The sequence below is a fragment of the Sylvia atricapilla genome, chromosome 15 (genome assembly GCF_009819655.1).
Source record: "Sylvia atricapilla isolate bSylAtr1 chromosome 15, bSylAtr1.pri, whole genome shotgun sequence".
NCBI classification, from domain to species: Eukaryota; Metazoa; Chordata; class Aves; order Passeriformes; family Sylviidae; genus Sylvia; species Sylvia atricapilla.
In genome coordinates, this window is record NC_089154.1 from 10,410,882 (window position 1) to 10,428,040 (window position 17,159).

General features: G+C 49.1%; 3 protein-coding genes across 14 annotated transcripts in view; 1 reads left to right on the forward strand and 2 right to left on the reverse strand.

Annotated features, from left to right (window-relative positions):
- Positions 1–1,527: 1,527 nt before the first annotated feature.
- LOC136368136 (hemoglobin subunit alpha-D) lies at positions 1,528–2,440 on the reverse strand. The gene is made up of 3 exons (XM_066330169.1): positions 2,281–2,440; positions 1,964–2,168; positions 1,528–1,705 (listed from the first exon to the last, which is right to left on the reverse strand). Exons 1-3 carry the CDS (start codon positions 2,370–2,372, stop codon positions 1,577–1,579), a joined length of 426 nt encoding a protein of 141 aa, XP_066186266.1. The 5' UTR covers positions 2,373–2,440; the 3' UTR covers positions 1,528–1,576.
- A 2,216-nt stretch (positions 2,441–4,656) lies between these two features.
- On the reverse strand, positions 4,657–16,085 carry LOC136368142 (hemoglobin subunit pi). The gene is made up of 4 exons (XM_066330189.1): positions 15,985–16,085; positions 6,613–6,781; positions 5,472–5,676; positions 4,657–4,932 (listed from the first exon to the last, which is right to left on the reverse strand). The coding sequence occupies exons 2-4, from the start codon at positions 6,705–6,707 to the stop codon at positions 4,804–4,806; spliced, it is 429 nt and encodes a 142-aa protein (XP_066186286.1). The 5' UTR covers positions 6,708–6,781; positions 15,985–16,085; the 3' UTR covers positions 4,657–4,803.
- Positions 12,179–17,159, forward strand: part of NPRL3 (NPR3 like, GATOR1 complex subunit) — a 41,739-nt gene continuing 36,758 nt past the window's right edge. For 3 of the 12 annotated variants that reach the window (XM_066330184.1, XM_066330170.1, XM_066330176.1), the window contains exons 1-2: positions 12,183–12,411; positions 13,634–13,703. In XM_066330184.1, the coding sequence (XP_066186281.1) occupies positions 12,294–12,411; positions 13,634–13,703 (188 nt within the window). In that variant the 5' untranslated portion in view covers positions 12,183–12,293. Of the gene's footprint in view, positions 12,412–13,145; positions 13,161–13,207; positions 13,300–13,633; positions 13,704–17,159 lie in introns of those variants that run through there. The other 9 variants (XR_010744777.1, XM_066330174.1, XM_066330173.1 and 6 more) reach the window with 7 other exon arrangements.

Consider the following 17,159-nt stretch of genomic DNA (forward strand, 5'->3'; position numbering starts at 1 on the left):
CCACACCAGGGTACCCCACACCAGGGTACCCCACAGCGTGTGTCCTCTTCAGCCCCAGCTCCTTGAACCACAGTCACTCCTGTTTGCTGACAGGGCCCGGAGCTCCCCTGGCCGAGCCCCCGCTCCTGCACTGGCCCTGGTGCTGCGGGCACCGGGGATCCTGAACCTCTGGGCAGGGAGGACATTGGCACTGCTGCTTTGGGAAAATACCAGGGACTGCAGTGGTCTGTGCTGAGCCCTGTGTGCTCCAAATGACGAGATGAACGTGAGGAATGTAACAAGGGCAAGGAAGATGAGGGTGGTGAGGAACGCAGGGAGGGTGAGGAGGGGGCTTGCAAGAGCTCACAGGAGGTTCGGCAGGTGGTGCAGACCAGCAGTGACAGTTCACACCCATGTTTCCTCCGTGGCTGAGGTTCTTATCATTAATGTTTGGGGGAGATTAGCTCAGTCTGGCACCACTTCAGAACGGGGAGGGAGGACTGGGGGGGCTGATTTTCTGGGATGCAATAGCAGGGCAGCGTCTGCTCCATGTGTATGCATGGGGGGAGCTGCCAAGGCAGCAGAGCCCTTCAAACTGGTGGCACAAAACCAAATGGGTGTAAATGCTCATGAGCACACTGGGATGTGGACTGGGATGTGTTTGAGGATGGAGCACAGGCACTGTGGGTTCACCTGCGGGAGCAGGGGTTGCCATGGTCAGGGACTGCCAGGCCTGTTTGTGAGCAGGCAGGGTCCCTGCATGCCCCCACCTGCCTCCTGCCCACACCTGGACACTCAGGCACCTCTCTCCTGCATGATCTCATCTCCTCCCTCTGGTGTCACAGCACAAAGCAAACCCAGGGCTAGTTTGGTACCTCATGGCCTGCCACCTGTGATCACTGACTTTTTTAACATTCAGGCTCCAAAGTCCTGAAACCAGTGTCCCTATACTGGACTGCAGATTTGCCCATCCCATTCCTACCCTGCCCAGGTCCCAGGGGAAGGGCAGACATCTGGGGCAGGTGTGGAGGTTCTCCCCTGGCAGTTGACTGGGTTTTGTGGCTCAGGACCTTGAATCCCAGAACAGTCTTTGTGCTTAATGGTCTGCGGTGGACCTTTTTCATTCCATGAATTCTCAGATTGCTTCTGGAGTTCAGGCGAGCACTTAGCTCTTGCAGCACTCCTAATAGTCCTAAAAAGCCATCTTGATAGGTGGAGATAGGTAGAGTTTACCCTACAGCCCCATCACCCCCCCCCCCCGGAATCCTTCAAAGGAATGCAAGGATCACATTTGTCTTGGCGCAGCCTTCATCCTGCCCCCTGGAGGGATGCAGGCACAGCTTCATTCCCTGGGTCCTGCTATCGGCTTCATCCCGTGCTGGGGAGGGTTGGAAGCAAGCAGGGCCCTGGGGGACACGCAGAGAGTGCAGGGCTGCGCTGCCCTTCCTGTGCCACCTCTGTCACACCTGAACCACCTCCCTCCAGCGGGAGCACTGCCACACTCCAGCCCACCCCAGCCCCTGGCCCCAGCACAAACAGACGCGTTGCTGCAGCAAAAAGTCTTTTTTATTGTTGGCACACAGGCACGGCTGACAGCTCATCTGTACTTCTCAGCCAGCACACTGGCCACGGCTGACATGAACTTGTCGACGGCAGCATGCACCTCGGGGCTGTACTCCTTGCCCAGGCGGGTAGCCAGCACCACCTGCAAGCACTGTGCCAGGAACTGCAAGGAAAAACGGGGCTTAGCACTGCCACTACAGCCTCCATGTCCCCATCCCCTGTCCCACCACCCCCTGCACCCCACGTTTTGCTCCCCACCCTGATCTCCCTCCCTCATCTCCTGTCCTCCATCCCCAGCTCCCATCCTGTCCCCCATTCCCTGGCCCTCAGTCTCCATTCCCCATCCCCTGTTCCCTGTCCTCCCATTCTGATCCCTGTCCCCAAACTCTGGCCCCATTCCCCTTCCCCATCCCCCGCCTGCCTTGAAGTTCACGGGGTCCACACGCAGGTTGTAGGCGTGCAGGTTGCTGAGCTCTGACAGAGCCTGGCTGAGGTTGTCCAGGTTCTTGATGGCAGTGCCCAGGGCAGCCACTACTTTCTTGCCATGGCCACGGATCTGGTCAGAGCCTGGTGACAGGTCGAAGTGGGGGAAGTAGGTCTTGGTCGGGGGGTAGGAGCAGAACATCCTGGAGGAGTGGGACAGTCAGTGGTGCTGACCCCAGCCGGACCCACACGCTGGCCCCTCCGTGGGGCTCCCACCCCCTTGTCCCCCTCTCCCATGCAGTCCTTAGGCTGTACCTCCACAGGGTCTCAGCTCCGACATCCTCCTCGGCGCCACCCAGCTTTCCCCAGATCTGCTGGATCAGCTTCTTGTCCTCGGCGGTCAGCATGGTGGCAGCTGGAAGAGTGGGCAGGGGTTGGTGACAGCAGCAGCTTCAGAGACGCTTCTTATAGCCGCTGGCACCTCCACCCAGCCTTATCTTATCACACTGAAGGACCAGGGGATGGCCGGCCCTGGGAGCAGCTGCGGCACTGCCCTGGGGGGCCCCGGAGGCCTCGGGGGGAGCCCTGCCCTAAGGAGGCCCCTGGGGGGCCCAGCTTTCTGTCCTGTACCAGCCCAACACCACAATGGGGCAGGGGACAGCACCTTACCAGGCTGCCCCTTGGACAGCAGCAGCCCTGGACATGTCCCATCAGTGCCACAGCCTTGTCCACCCTGGCTGGCATGTCCTCAAACCTCCTGTTGTGATCCATCATTCCCCACAGATGGGCCAGGGTCCTCCTTGTCTCCGAGGGTGTTGAGATAGGTCCCACAAGTGTCCCAGGTCCCCTCCAGACTTCGGCATATCCAACCCTTCTCTGCCCCAAGAGCCTCATGGCCTCTGAGTAGGAGCCATGGACAAGCCCTCCCAGAGCAACCCAGGCAGAGAATAACCCTCCTCTTTGGGTTCATGGTCTTCCCAAAGTTCATTCTCTGATGCTTGTCAGTCCTGGACTCCTTCCCTTCTTCCCACACCAATGTGTGCTCCTGCCTCTCCCCATAAATGCTTGGAAATTCTGCAGAGCACGTGGTGGCTGGTCATACAGTATCAGAATTTTAGAATAATAGAATTATTAATGTTGGAAAAGGTGTCTAGGATCGTTGTGCCTAACCATTCCCTCAGTACTGCCAAGACAAACACTAAACCAGGTGCCCAGGAGCCACATCTACATATCTGTTAAATCTCTCCAGGGACAGGGAGTCCACCCCTTCCCTGGACAGCCTGTGCCAGTGCCTGACAGTGCTTTCAGTGAAGAAATTTTTCCTAATATCCAACCTAAGCCTCTCCTGGCACAATGTCCTCTGACTCTCACATCCTTCTCTCAGCCTCTGCAGGTGGGACTTGGTGCAAACACGGGGTAAGGGACACACCAGATGCTGAGCCAGCACAAGTCAGGGATTTAAACCTCCAGGTTACCTGGCAGCCATGGATGCAAAATGCTTTAAAAGCTGCTGTGGTGACATGTTTAGAGCTATTTGGTGGCCTGAGAGCTTCCACATCACCTTTCTCCCCCTTGTCCAAACACAGTCCCTAAATTCCATGGATGAAAGGAGGACTGCCACTTGCAGTGCTGGCTCAGGCTGGCCATCAGAGTAGGCTGAAGGCTTTGCACCCACTGTTTCATGCAGAAGTCTCTGAGACAGTAGCTGATATGGTGCTCTGCTTCAGGTTTTTGGCCAAACTGGCCCTGATAACATGCTGATGCTCCAGATTTTGTTGAGCAGCGTTTGCACAGCATCAAGACTGTCTGTGCTGCTCACTCTGCCCCCATCCAGGGAATAGATTTTGAGGTGCTGGAAGAGGACACAGTGAGGCAGATAGGCCCAACTAATCAAAAAGTTATTTCATACCATATGACACCATGCTCAGCAATCAAAGCAAAAGAAGGGGTTTGAGGGAGTTTTGGGGGGTTCTCCATGGTTTTTGCTCATGAACTGGCTGAACATCAGCCTACTCATAGGATGTGGTGAGCGATTGCCTTTGGATCCCCTCTTTTGTTTTCTTCCCTTTGCTTCTACTTAGTCTTCATTTACTAAACAATTCTCTTTGTTTATTTGATTGTGACCCCCAATTTTTCTTGCTTTTATCTTCCTTTGCCCTTCATCTCATCCCATTGCAGGGGGGAGGTGAGTGGGCAGCTGGGGTGCAGTGGCTGCTCAGTGGGGTTAACCCACAGAAGAAACACATCAGATACCACATCCATACCCCACAGAGAGAGGCATGAGATGACAATGCCCTGCATTGCAATGCAGGTTTGGTTCCCAACAGGCTGGGATGGCTTTTGGATAGGTCAAGCAAAAAGCCTGGGTTCATTCGAAGTCGTAGCAGGGTAAAAGACTCATTCCTGGTGATATAACACTTTGGTGGATATACCTCGGTGAGCAGCTGCAGTCATAGGGCTCCAGCCTGTTCTAGGCTTCTGCTCAATGCTATGTTGCTCCCACTGAATTTTATGTTATCCCCACTGAATTGGCACATGAATTACTTTGAGTTCCTAAGTATATGAATTAGTACATGAGTTTATAAAGTTTAGTATTTCCCCTTCCATATTGTATAGACATTTCAGAACACCCCTGCCCGAACAGTCAGGTGTGGGCAGAACACATCGAGATGAAAGCACAGAGACCATAGCTCACATTTGAATTATTTATTGGGTTTTGCAGATGACTGAGCCCCTGCAGTGGGGATTTAAAGAGCTGCTCAGGAAGGGGTGATACCCCAAGGCCTGGCAGCAGGGCTGGGCTGTGGATGGGTCTCCCTCATCCTCTGTTGAGGTAATTTATCTGTACTTCTCTGTCAGAACAGAGGAAACACTGGACAGGAACTTGTCCCACGCCGCATGAACTTCTGGGGTGAATTCAGTGGGATAGCGGGCAGCCACGGAGCACAGGATACAGTGGGAAAGCAGCTGTAAGAGAAAGCAGCATGAAATCCATCACAATGAGCACCAAGTAGCAGTGTAGGGGTCTGCAATGGGCCTTGGGCCCAGTGTGCTTGGGGATGACAGCTATATGTCCCAACCAGGCAGTGCTGCTGCCTGAAATAGGAGTGCAGAAGCATGGGTTGTCTTTTGTATAGGGTGAAAGGCACTGCTTCATCCCTCCCCCTCTTCCATGTGCCCCTTCCTCCCTGAAGTGCAACAAAGTGGAGCTGTTTATAATTTATTAAAACTTTGTTCAAGACAGGTGATGTGGCTTGATGTGTGAGGCAGATTCATGAATTACAAAAAAACCCCACCAGAGATTCAAATCTGTCTAACACAAACCACGACTAGAGCCCCCCAATTAGCTCTTTGCCTGCACTGAACCAGAACTTCCATTAAAAGACCCAGTCTCAGGTTAAAAAACAGGCTGTGCTGCACAGTCAGAGATCAAGCTGCCACATGACCTGTGGTCTCTAATTTTGTGATGGTAGCTTCCACCCCTGGAAATCTCTGTGCTCACTCACCTTGAAGTTCACAGGGTCCACCCTGAGGATGTAAGCATGCAGCTCGCTGAGCTTGGCCAAAGCCCCTCGGATGTTATCAATGTTCTTCACAGCTTCCCCGATGGCATTCATGACCTTGGAGCCGTGGCCACGGAGCTGAGCTGAGCCTTGGCTCAGATCAAAGTGAGGGAAGTAGGTTTTTGTCGGGGGGTAACTGAAGAAAAGCCTGGAGGAGAATACAAGGAAGAGGGTCAGCAGTAGAAATGGAATGAGGTGGTAAAACCTCAGAACAAGTGGAGTGTAAACCTTCTGTAGCACATGCAGACTATACAGCAGGCTTATCTGTATGTACTAGAAAAGAATTAAGTGTTAAAAATTATTTAAAACTTAATGTAGTTTTGAGTTTGGTTTTGCTTGGTTTTGTTTTTTATAAATAAAAGCCCCAACTTGTCACCAAATTTCCATTATTTTATTATAACCAAGTTTCCAGGACCTTCAAACTAAAATGAACAAACCAGAGTTGATATGAATGGTACTCAGAACCCTGAAAGGAGGATCACAATACTGAGCTGTAAGTAGCATTTAAATCACTTTGAATAACATAAGAATTTCTGATAATTTCCACACCCTTTTATGCCAGCTTGCTTAATTGGTATGGACTTTGAATTACTGTGCCATGCTTCACGCAGGGGGTCCAGTTGTCTTGTTTCCTAACAGTTTGTTACTTACCAACTGGAACAATGAAACCTGAGCATCCAGTGAATTTAGTGGACAGCTATTCTCTTAATGCATAAAAATTCTAAGAGAAAGTGCGTCATTTGTACAATAAACCACTTTAAGTTTATTCCCTAAGAGGGATAATGGTGTTTAGGACACTGAGTATGAATGACTTTGAACTCCTCACCAATGCTTCTGGCTATGAATTCTTCTGTATGGCTACAAGGAGAAAAAAAACCCTATTAAATTGTTTAAAAAAAAATCACAGTTTACTGCTAGGTTGTGAGGCATTTAGTAGCACAGATATAACTCCTGAAGATTACGTATCAAACAGCACCACTCTTCATCAAATCTCTCTGGTCCCAGCCTGCTCTCACTCACCCAAGTTCTACATGAGATGCATCCCAATAGCAAAGCCCTCTTTGGAGACCTGCTGGGGCCTTACCTCTCCAGTGATTCTGTCCCAATGGCCTCAGCTTGGGGGGCCACCTTGGCCCAGATGGTGACCACAGCGGCTTTCTCGGCTTGGGTCAGCGTCATTGTGCAGGAGGTGCTGGCTCTGTCCCCTTGCAGTGACTGCTTGGAGCAGGTTTGGACTCACCATCCTGGCAGCCCTGGTTATAAAGGGGAAGGGGGGAGAGGACCTTGGTGCCTGTCCACAGTCATTGGTCACTCCAGAGGCCCGCTCGTGGAGTGGAGGACGCTTATCTCCAGAGAAGCAATGGCTACTTTAGCAAGGGTCAGCCCATTGTCCTCCTGGCCTGCTTAGCCTTATCAGCTTCTTGCTTCTTAACCTAACAGCAGTGTGGTCCAAAGAAATTGTCTGGACACATATTGATACACAAACAGAGAGATAATGCTGCAAAATTCCATTGATGAAGCTTTAGGACACATCTTTAAACTGAGGAGCATGTGGACTCCGGCACAGTAAGGAGCTGGAGAGGAATCCGATTTCCTCCCTGGGTTCACAGATGGGAACACAAGACTCTGGCCCTTTCTGACCCAGCCACTTCCAGTGTATGTGGCTGCACCAGGTGCAATATTTCATATAAAATGCTCTGTAGATAGTGGTAGGGACAGGCTAGGAGATCAGTAGTATAGTTCAGAGGAGAAACAAAATCCTGATTTTTTAAGAGTAAGTGCAGATTTTGCCATTTGCTTCAGGACTTCACTATGCCAGCCTCTTGCAAAGGATTAGGGACCCACTTTACAATTGCTGCCTGTAGCAGTACTGGTAGTAAGGATGACTTTGGATACAGGAATAGAGAGTTTGTGAAATTGAGTATGGTGTTAGAAAGAAGTGTGTGTGGGAGAAAGCCTAGTCAGATTTCTTTTTTGTAATCCTCAGACTGCACACTTTGATTTCTAACTGTGTGATCTTACTGTTAATTCTCCCCTGCACTGTCAAATAGCCCTCAGCACTCCAGTTAGTGCTGGCTGTGTTGTGCTATGTGCTGGACATCTACAGGAGCTCCTGATCTTGCAACAGATGGCTGGTACAATCAGGGCACGAGTCCTGGATGGGTGAAGGACCAAACAAGCAAAACGAAGACCAGCACAGGTCTGTAATCACAGATAAGTGGGCAAAGTGTCAAAGAAATACCCAACTGGAGATGGTTGCTGCAGAGCCTCTGGGAGTAAATATCCTGCCAGCACATAAAGCAGAGGTAAATCTCTTTGCCATGATGATAAACTACAGTAGCCTCAGACATCACTACTGAAAGCTGGCAGCTGTGCACGGAGGACTGGCTGGTACAGTCAGAGGGGTCAGATAATGTTCTCTGCCCAAGCAGCCCTGCACACTTGCATGGAGGAGGTTGCTGTGCCTCAGCCAGAGATGTGTCTGCATTTGACAGCAGCACTATGCACTGCCACAGAGGGTGTTCCCTAGCCATGGTCATCCTGCTAAAGGGAAAGCCCTTCCAGGGATTAAATGATCCTTGGGTTGTGCATGGACTGGGGCACGTGCAGCCTATGGACACCTGCACTGGAGCAGATGTCACACAGGAGTATGCACTGGCCTTGGAGCCCCTTAGGAGCCACAGGGAGATATGCTGTGCTGCTGGAAAGGTGCTGGGTTCGAGGTGGCACCCATGTGTGTGTGTGTATGGCAGAGATCTCTTCTGTGCTGTCACATGGGGATAGGTCTCTCCTCTCTGGGTAGACTCCATAGCCTGGAGGAGTTGATCCATACACTACAAAGTGACACCACTTTCCTGGGGCTGTGCCTCTGCCACTGCATTCTGGGCTCAGGTGAGAATGAACCAGTGGTAGAGTTGGAACCAGGGATGGGGTCAGACAGCAACTTCTGTATCCTCTGGTGTCCCCACTTTACTGGGGCAAGTGGCACTTGCAGAAGGGCTCTGACCCACCCCTTGTACTCTGCACTGGGCTCTAATTTAAGCTTCTCTACATGATATCTGTCACACAAATTAGAATAAACCCTGGGCTTTCCCAAAAGGCAGATACAAAGCACTTGGGGCCTCTGAGTCTGCAAGCTTGGCTGGGTTTGGGGGTCTTGAATTATCATCCCCTCTGTGGAGGCAAACAACTCCTCTAAGATTAAATTTCAGATTCACTGTGGCAGTGTTCAGTGCCACAGCTCCTCCTCAGTCCTCCTGACCATGGACTTGGTAATTCACTCACTTTAAGAGGGCGTATAAAAGTGGACTCTGAGACCCAAGGAGCAATTGCTTTTCCATAGGGAGTATTATCTGAGGGCTCTTTGTATACCTTCCCTTTGATAGTGCCATACAGATCCCCTGAAAACCCAGAGCTCACTCTGGCTACACAGATGCAGAGCAGAGCAGTCTCCTGTTCAAAGTGCCACTGACAGCATAGGCAGAGCCAGGGCATGGACAACGTGGTATTCAGTTTATGCAACTTAAATGGATGGCAGTACCAAGAGAGGCGGTATTCATCATCCTTGCTACACACATTTCCAAAACTTGCAGTTTTCCCATAGAAAATTTACTTTAAAATTACAGATGCTGTTGTGAAATAACCATTTACATAATGTTTTTGTCTCCTCCCCAAAGTGCTGCCTCTTAGGCGATGTGTTGCATGGCAGTGCTCCAAGATCTCCTCAGTGAGAGTGCTTTTAATCAGGGGTTACTCAACCAAGCTGTGACCCAGATAAACACAGGGATAAGGCACAGACCATCAGGATTCCTTCCTCTTCTGTGTAACCTGGGCATTGCTGCTCTGTGGCTGCAGGATTAAGATTTGTGTGCACACAGAGTGATGTCTGCACAGGAGGATTCATCACCACTGAAATCGTTATGGAATTTGAATTCCTTTTCTCAGAGTTACTCCTGCACTATCACACAAGACAGAGCAGCCAAAAAGTGACAGTGGTTTGCTAGAAGGTGTTCATTGCTCACTCAGGATCAGGGCTGTGCTGGGGATCGTTGTGGGAACTCTTCAGGAACAAACCTGGTGGGAGAAGTCTGATCCTCAACACAAGATGACATGGAAAATGACTATCTCTTGCTTTTCATGAACCTCACAGTCAAATTCCTCATTCCAGCACTCCAGCTGCCCATGGGGTAGTGAGACAAGGGAGTGCTGGCCTCAGGAATGCAAAGAGCTGCACAACATGATCACTGTTGTTCCTATGTCACAGGGCCAGTAGTGAAGACACATCCTCTGGGAAACCCCACCAATCCTGCCTTCCTCTCTTGCTGCTGCTTCTCTTGATGATCTACAGCTCCACTGCAGAATGTCCACCCTTGGGCAGCTCATGAATCTTTGTCAGGAAATCACCAAATGGGATTTTTTTAAAAAATGAATGTAGGTCTTTTTAAATCCAAAATCTGTTCCAAAAGCTAGGTAGCAGAGTTTCTCATTTTAAACAGCAGAAGCAAGCCACAGATCTGTTACCTAATTGTGAAAGGGGGATTCTAATTTCCAACAGCCCGATTGTAAATCCAATTGAATGGCATCACTGTGAGATCACAGATAACTTTCCCCATAGGCCTGTATTATCCACAGGAATTGCCTTCCCCTCAAGGAGAATGCTGTGGATAAGGGGGCACATACATCTGCTTTAACTCAGAAATATTTGAGACGTATTAAATTTTGAAAGTCTGAAAAGTGGAGTCTAAATGCAGGCTTTGCTTTTTAATTTCCTACTAGGGTTTGAAGAGCTTGCAATCATTACTTTAAATGACACATCTAACGACAACTAAATGTCCAAGAGCTGAGAATGACACTTAGGCCTATAATTTATTATTTAAGAAAGTCAAATTATATTTTGAAACAGACACACTGAAATTTTAACGTGACAGCCCAGTGCTGGTGTACAAGGAGTGCTCTGCTGTGATAACATGACTGGTCTTTAATCACCCCAGGACAACTCTCTCCCCTAGGCATTGCCTTCTCTTGCTCATTGTTATCGTTGCCCTTGTGCAGAACGGCCCTGCAGATTACACCCCGCTGAGGCTGCTCACCTCCCTCTTCAGCCACCCACCTCTGTCCCGTGTCCCTCGGGGGACAAAACCCAGAGTGGGGATGTCTCAGAGTGTCCAAGCATCTAAGTAATGCAATGAAATACAGAAGAATTTGCATAAAACCCATGGGCATCCTCAAACATAATTTCTGATAACTTCTGATCTCGGTTCAATACAAAAAAATATGAAGGCACCAAGACTGCTGCCAGGGGAGTAAAGTCACTCTTCCTAATCCAGAGGCAGGAGTAAAAGCGCAGGAACCATGAGGCAGGATGTATCAGATCTGTGAATGAACATGAGCAACAAGCCCAAGCCAGCCTTTCCATGAGCACGGAGAGCCCACAGGTCTGACTTCCACAGATGCCCCCCTGCAGGAATTGTTACGGTTGGAAAAGCCCTCTGCAATCACTGAGTCCAACCATTAAACCACTGTCAAGCTCACCACTAAACCATGTCCCAAAGTGCCACATCCACGAATTTTTTTAATACTTCCAGAGATTGTGATTCCACCACTGCCTTGGGCAGTTCCAGTGCCCGTCCACTCTTTCCATGAGGATGATACCCCGGGGTGGGTCTGGGCATGGGGGAGATGATGAGCCCTCACTGCTCTTTGCTACCAGCTCTCAGGAAAGTTCTGGAGTTAATGGCTGAACGGGCTGAAAGCCCACAAATGACCCAAAGTGGCCAACTAACAGCATTGGGCAGTCCAGGATCCGGCAGGCCCTGTGGAGGGATCCAGGGCTGGGGCACCATGCCCTGTGTGGGTACGGGGCTGAGCCACTCCGGGGGCACCGGGCTGAGCTGGAACGTGCTGGCTGCAGGCATGCGAAGCACTGGAATAAACTGGGAGTGTGTGGAACAGGGGACGCTGGGATTGGGAGGAATAAAGTGTCAGATGCTGGTCGGAACTGGGGTCACTTGCCTGTATTGGGGATAGGGCTGTGTGTGAGGGGCTGGTCAGACCTGGGGGCACTGGGCTGTTCTGGGGATGGGGCTGTGTGTGAGGGGCTGTCAGAACTGGGAATACTGGGCTGTTCCGGGGATGGGGCTGTGTGTGAGGGGCTGTCAGAACTGGGAATACCGGGCTGTTCCGGGAATGGAGCTGTGTGTGAGGGGCTGTCAGAACTGGGAATACCGGGCTGTTCCGGGGATGGGGCTGTGTGTGAGGGGCTGTCAGAACTGGGAATACCGGGCTGTTCCGGGAATGGAGCTGTGTGTGAGGGGCTGTCAGAACTGGGAATACCGGGCTGTTCCGGGGATGGGGCTGTGTGTGAGGGGCTGTCAGACCTGGGAATACCGGGCTGTTCCGGGAATGGAGCTGTGTGTGAGGGGCTGTCAGAACTGGGAATACCGGGCTGTTCCGGGGATGGGGCTGTGTGTGAGGTGCTGTCAGAACTGGGAATACCGGGCTGTTCCGGGGATGGGGCTGTGTGTGAGGGGCTGCCAGACCTGGGGGCACTGTGCTGTTCCGGGGATGGGGCTGTGTGTGAGGGGCTGTCAGACCTGGGGGCACTGGGCTGTACTGGGCACGGCCCGTGAGGCGGAGGCCGCGGGCAGAGGCGGCCGGGCCGCGCTGTCCCGGCGGGCGGCGGTAGCGGCGGCCGCGCCGTGTGCCGGCGGAAGCGGAAGGCGCAGCGGCCGGGCCTTTCGTGCGGGAAGCCCGAGCCGAGCCGGCATGGGCGAGAGCACCAGCCCCATCAGCGTGATCCTGGTGAGCTCGGGCAGCCGCGGCAACAAGCTGCTGTTTCGCTTCCCGTTCCAGCGCGGCGCCGAGCACCCCGCCGCGCAGGACAGTAAGTGCCGACGCCGGGAGCTGCGGCTGCCTCCGCCGGGGCCCGGCATCCTCCCGTGAGGGGCTGGTACCCTCACACCCCCTTCACATCCGTCACGCTGTCCGTGGGGGCCTGGCAGCCCTCACACTGCCTCTGGGTACCTGGCACGCCGCGTCCCTCACACTGTCTGGGGGTACCTGTCATCCCTCACACACATCTCTCACACTGTCTCTGGGTACCTCTCACCCCTCACACTGTCTGTGGGTACCTGTCATCCCTCACACACACCCCTCACACTGTGTGCATACCTGTCACCCCTCACACTGTCTCTGGGTACCTGTCACCCCTCACTCACACCCCTCACAACTCCCCATGGGACTCTGCACCTCTCAGCCCTTGCCTTGGAGTTGCTGTCACTTCAATTCACCTGCCATCCCAGGTGAATTGAACCACATTAGTGCCAGGTGTCATTATCCACCTGCTGTTCCCAGGGCAGGTGAATCCCGTGGGTTTTGGGGAAGGAAGAGGCAGGCTGAGAAGGAAGGCACTGATTTGGGAGAAGAGATTCAGTAAACACTATAAGCTTTAACCAATAATGGGTAGAAATTATGCAACTTCAGTGTGTGCTGGGGGAGGTTTAATTTCTCCTGGAAAACAGGACCATGGGACTATTCTTATGCCAGCACTGGTTGCACCTCTTACTTTGAGGCACGTGGTTTGGGACAGTGCCTGTGGCTGGACTGGGACCAGTATCAGTGCAGGGCCTAAAGGTGCTGTGGGGTGATGAAGCTGTGTGATTTGGGTTGTGTGCTAATGGCTGTGTGTCAGGAGGAGTTTGACTCCCCTGCTTAGGTTATGAGTCAGTTTATGATGAGAGAATCATCTCTAATTCCCTTTCTATTTTTATAAGTGAAAATCTGAGAAATTTTTTTTTTCTGACTGTTTCCCTGCCAACCCCTCCTGCTTTTTGTTGGTCAAAGATTTCCCTTCCTGTCACTATGGGAGCATTGTAATTGTCCCAAAACCTTAGCAATAAGGAGGGAAATTGCATTGGTTAGAAGTTTGCTTTTCGCTCTTGAACTGCAAACTGTTACTTGTGTCTGTTTCTGTGAATATTTCACTTTCTTCTCTTAATCCCCTGAAGGATAAAAATTTTCTTCTATTTTTTTTTTCATTCTTTTGAGTAAGAATAGAAAAACGTAAAGACACACTTTAAGCAGATTGTTCCTGTTCTTTGCTTCAGACAAACCAAGGAGTCGATATGCTGTGAATGGCTCTGGTGACACCACAGAAGATCAAGATGGGGACTCCAGGTAGGAGGGAAAACATTTCTTCTGGCCTAACAAGTTGAAATGGGGGAGAGACAGCCTCCTGTTCTTTTGCCTCCTACTTCCTGGGCACATCCTCTTGGACCGTGTAGAAGACAACTTGGAAAAAAAAAAGCTTTAATATCAAGTTATGAGCAACTTGGTGCTTAATAAAGAGGACTGTCTCATGAGGGAATGCTGCTGAATCTGTTGTTTTCTGGGCAAGGTATAGGTCAGCTATTCTTTGCTTATTATAAAGGCAATATTACCCTTTCAATACTAGGAGTATTAATCTTTTGCAAAATCCTACTTTTCTTTTCCTGCCTATTTCTAACTGGATATATTTTTCAGTTGCCTCAACTTCTTCTCTAGCTGATGTCATGGTTGTATGGAATCGCTGTGCACTAATGAATAACTAATTTTGTTTCTCCAGACAGAGCTGCTGTTGTGTCAGTGGAGTGACACAGTGGCTCAAAAGGAAAGAGACTTGAAGAGAGTTTTTTAAGTACAGGAAATCAGAGGGTAACAAACGCACTGAAAATAGCTGGTGTGGTGTTCAGCATGTGTGTATGGATGGATGGACCCTCTAATTAGTTTTTGCTGAGCATTTGAAATCTGCTGCATAGTTCTTAATTTATCTTAATTTAGGTATGAGAGAAATCTGGGAGAGAAAAGTTTTTTTTGTCCGCTGGCACACAGTTCACTTGCAGATCTTCTTCGTGATATGTATTTTAATCTCCAATATTAATAAAAAAGGGGTAGTTGCTACTCTTTTATAAGAGCACTAAGGAAGTAATAATCACTTTCCTCCACCCCCCAAAAAATATGTAAGGTTGTTGTTAACTTTATGACAGAGAATGGTTTAGCTGAAATTAAAATCAGCCATGTGACTGTAAACATCATCCGTTAGTTTGGTTTTCCAGGACTGGGATCTTACAAAAACACATTTTGCTTGACTTCATTTGTATCTCCTGCCTCTTCTGATGCCTTTGAAACCTTCAAATGCAACCTCTGGTTGTGTGTCCAGTGAGTGCAGTATGGACAGGGCACAGCTCCAGGGAGAACAAACCATTTGTATGTCTGGGAACTGGTGACTGGCCTTTCAGTCACTGGGCTGGGCATGGCAGGAGGGCTCAGTACACACATCTGCTGGTAATCCCAGAGGTTTTGTTGGTGGCTGTTTGAACCCCTGGCTCTAGAGTTTCTCTAGATAGATTAAGAAGGTGTTGGAATAATGCCAGCTTCTGTCTGACACTGATTCTTGTTGCCCCTGCCATTTTGGAAGGTTGGACAAAGCACTTAGTGTGTGGCTGTGTTTATTGTATGTTGCCTGTATTGCTGAATTAGTGTGAGACAAGATGTGGTTACTGCAGTGATGTAGGAAAAGCTTTTATCATTTCAAATGATGGCCAGGTGAGAAAACTGCTGGTGTTTTCCTGAAATAGGCTTTGAAATTGAATATGCTGGTATGTAACCTACACTAAACAAATACTTAGATTGTTTCATTGTAGTGATGTCCAGAACACTGGGCATGAAAGTTCACGCTTTATCTCCTGGTCAGGTGTTTGTTACTAATAAAAGATTTTTTTCAGATCTGTCTATATCTCTCATGTATATGAAAGGGAAATAGAAGAGCAGCAGCATTTCTGTTGCTCTGAAAGTTTATTTCTTCTAGATGCTGGATATTGGAGTCCAGCACACTGCTGGTACTGCTTACATGGCTGGGCATCTGCTTTCTGAAATTGAAAGTCCCTTTCAAAATTGTGTTTGTTTCCAGTTTGATTATTGAAAGCTTTTTCCCAACAGGAGTGTAATCATCACTTTTAAGTCCTCTGCATCCCACACAACAGATGCAGCAGTTAAATGTGTTCTCTTCAGTGGTACCTGCTAGTAGAAAAAAATGCTGATGCTCTTTATATACTGACTGCTCTTAATTTAAATTAGACAAGGGGAGCTTTGTTGGCAAAGTTCATATTTTTCACTGACTGACACAGGTGGAAAAAATTGCAAGTTTTAAGTACACAGATGATTCTTCCAGCAGAAGACAAAAAGGCATCTTCAAAACTGTGCAACAGATTGCTCCAACTTTGATTTGTATCATGCAATTTTAGAAGTAACAGAAATTGGTGCCTTGGAATAGAAGAGATTCTAAGGGGAGAGTGGAGGCAGAAAAGTGCAGATCCCCTGGAGGGAGGGAGCTGCACCTGCTTTGTTAGCTGGGAAAGGAAAGGAGTTTAACTTTCATATGGCATGAAACCAATATCATCATTGATTTTTTTTTCCTCACCAGCATTATGAATTTTTTCTTCAGTCTGTGTGTTTCCATTGAAGATCAGGTTGTAGAGACCAGGAATGGAGCAACTGGTTTTGTGAGAGCCATTCCTTCAGTGGCAGCTCCATCCTTGTAAGATCCTTCTCCTGCAGTGCAGCAGTTCCCTTCCTGGACACTCGATGCACTCAGTCCATGGGGAGAGTTCATCAGCACGAAGTCCAGTCTGTTTTCTGGTGGTGACGATTCTCTGTCTGAAATTTTCCACAATAAAAGTGATTTAGGAAGTGGGTTTGTATTATTTTTGGAAGACTTGAAAGAGTTGGAAAAAGGTTTCTTTCATTCTCAGTGTGTCAGTAGCACCCACGGGTGTTTTTGGTGGCACAAATTGAGGCTGTGGAGTGGGCAGGCTGGTAGTTTGAGTTGGTGGTGTATGGCAAATTCAGTAATGTTGTAGGGTTGGGTTTTTCCCTCTGCATGCTCAGTGCAAAGGTTATTTCAGATTTATCTTGTAGCTGCAATAGTTCCCAAGAAAAGAGGGTTGGAGTTGCCCTTTTTTAAACTGGATGACTGTCTCTAATTTATTAGCAATCTAGCACAAATTGTGTCCCAAGTAAGATTTACTGTTGCTTTTTCCCCTGAGCTGGAACCCAGATCAATTACTTTGGAGCTGACCTTTTCTAGAGCAGTTGAGGTACATGTATTTCTTAATGCTCTCAGGAAGGACAAAATCAGATCAGTTTAGGTGCCTTACCTCGATTTTCATGTAGCATATTTGTATAGATAATTGGATTTCTTTTAGATTCCAGTCTCAATTTTCTGGTCATTGTTATGCTTTTTGGTTTTTTTATAGACAATGGCAGCCTATTCATAATAATTCTTTCTCCAGGTTACTGGGTGTGTTTGCTTGTATTAATTTCTGCTCAATTGAGCTGTGTTTGGGTCCTCAGAATACATATTTTACTTCCTGCTGAAAGCAAGTTGAGCAGCAAAAGTGTTTGTGGTGTGTTGATGGTGGCCATGCAACAAAAAGGTATTCAGAAGACTGTCACTGTCAAAACAAATTGCTTGTCAAGTGTCTCTCTTTGTTGGCTTATTCTCAGCCTTTCATCATCTGCACTTTTCAAAACATCCTTCAGTTTCTGAGTGTTTTACCGGGAATACACCCCCTTCCAGTGTTTATGGTGATGCCT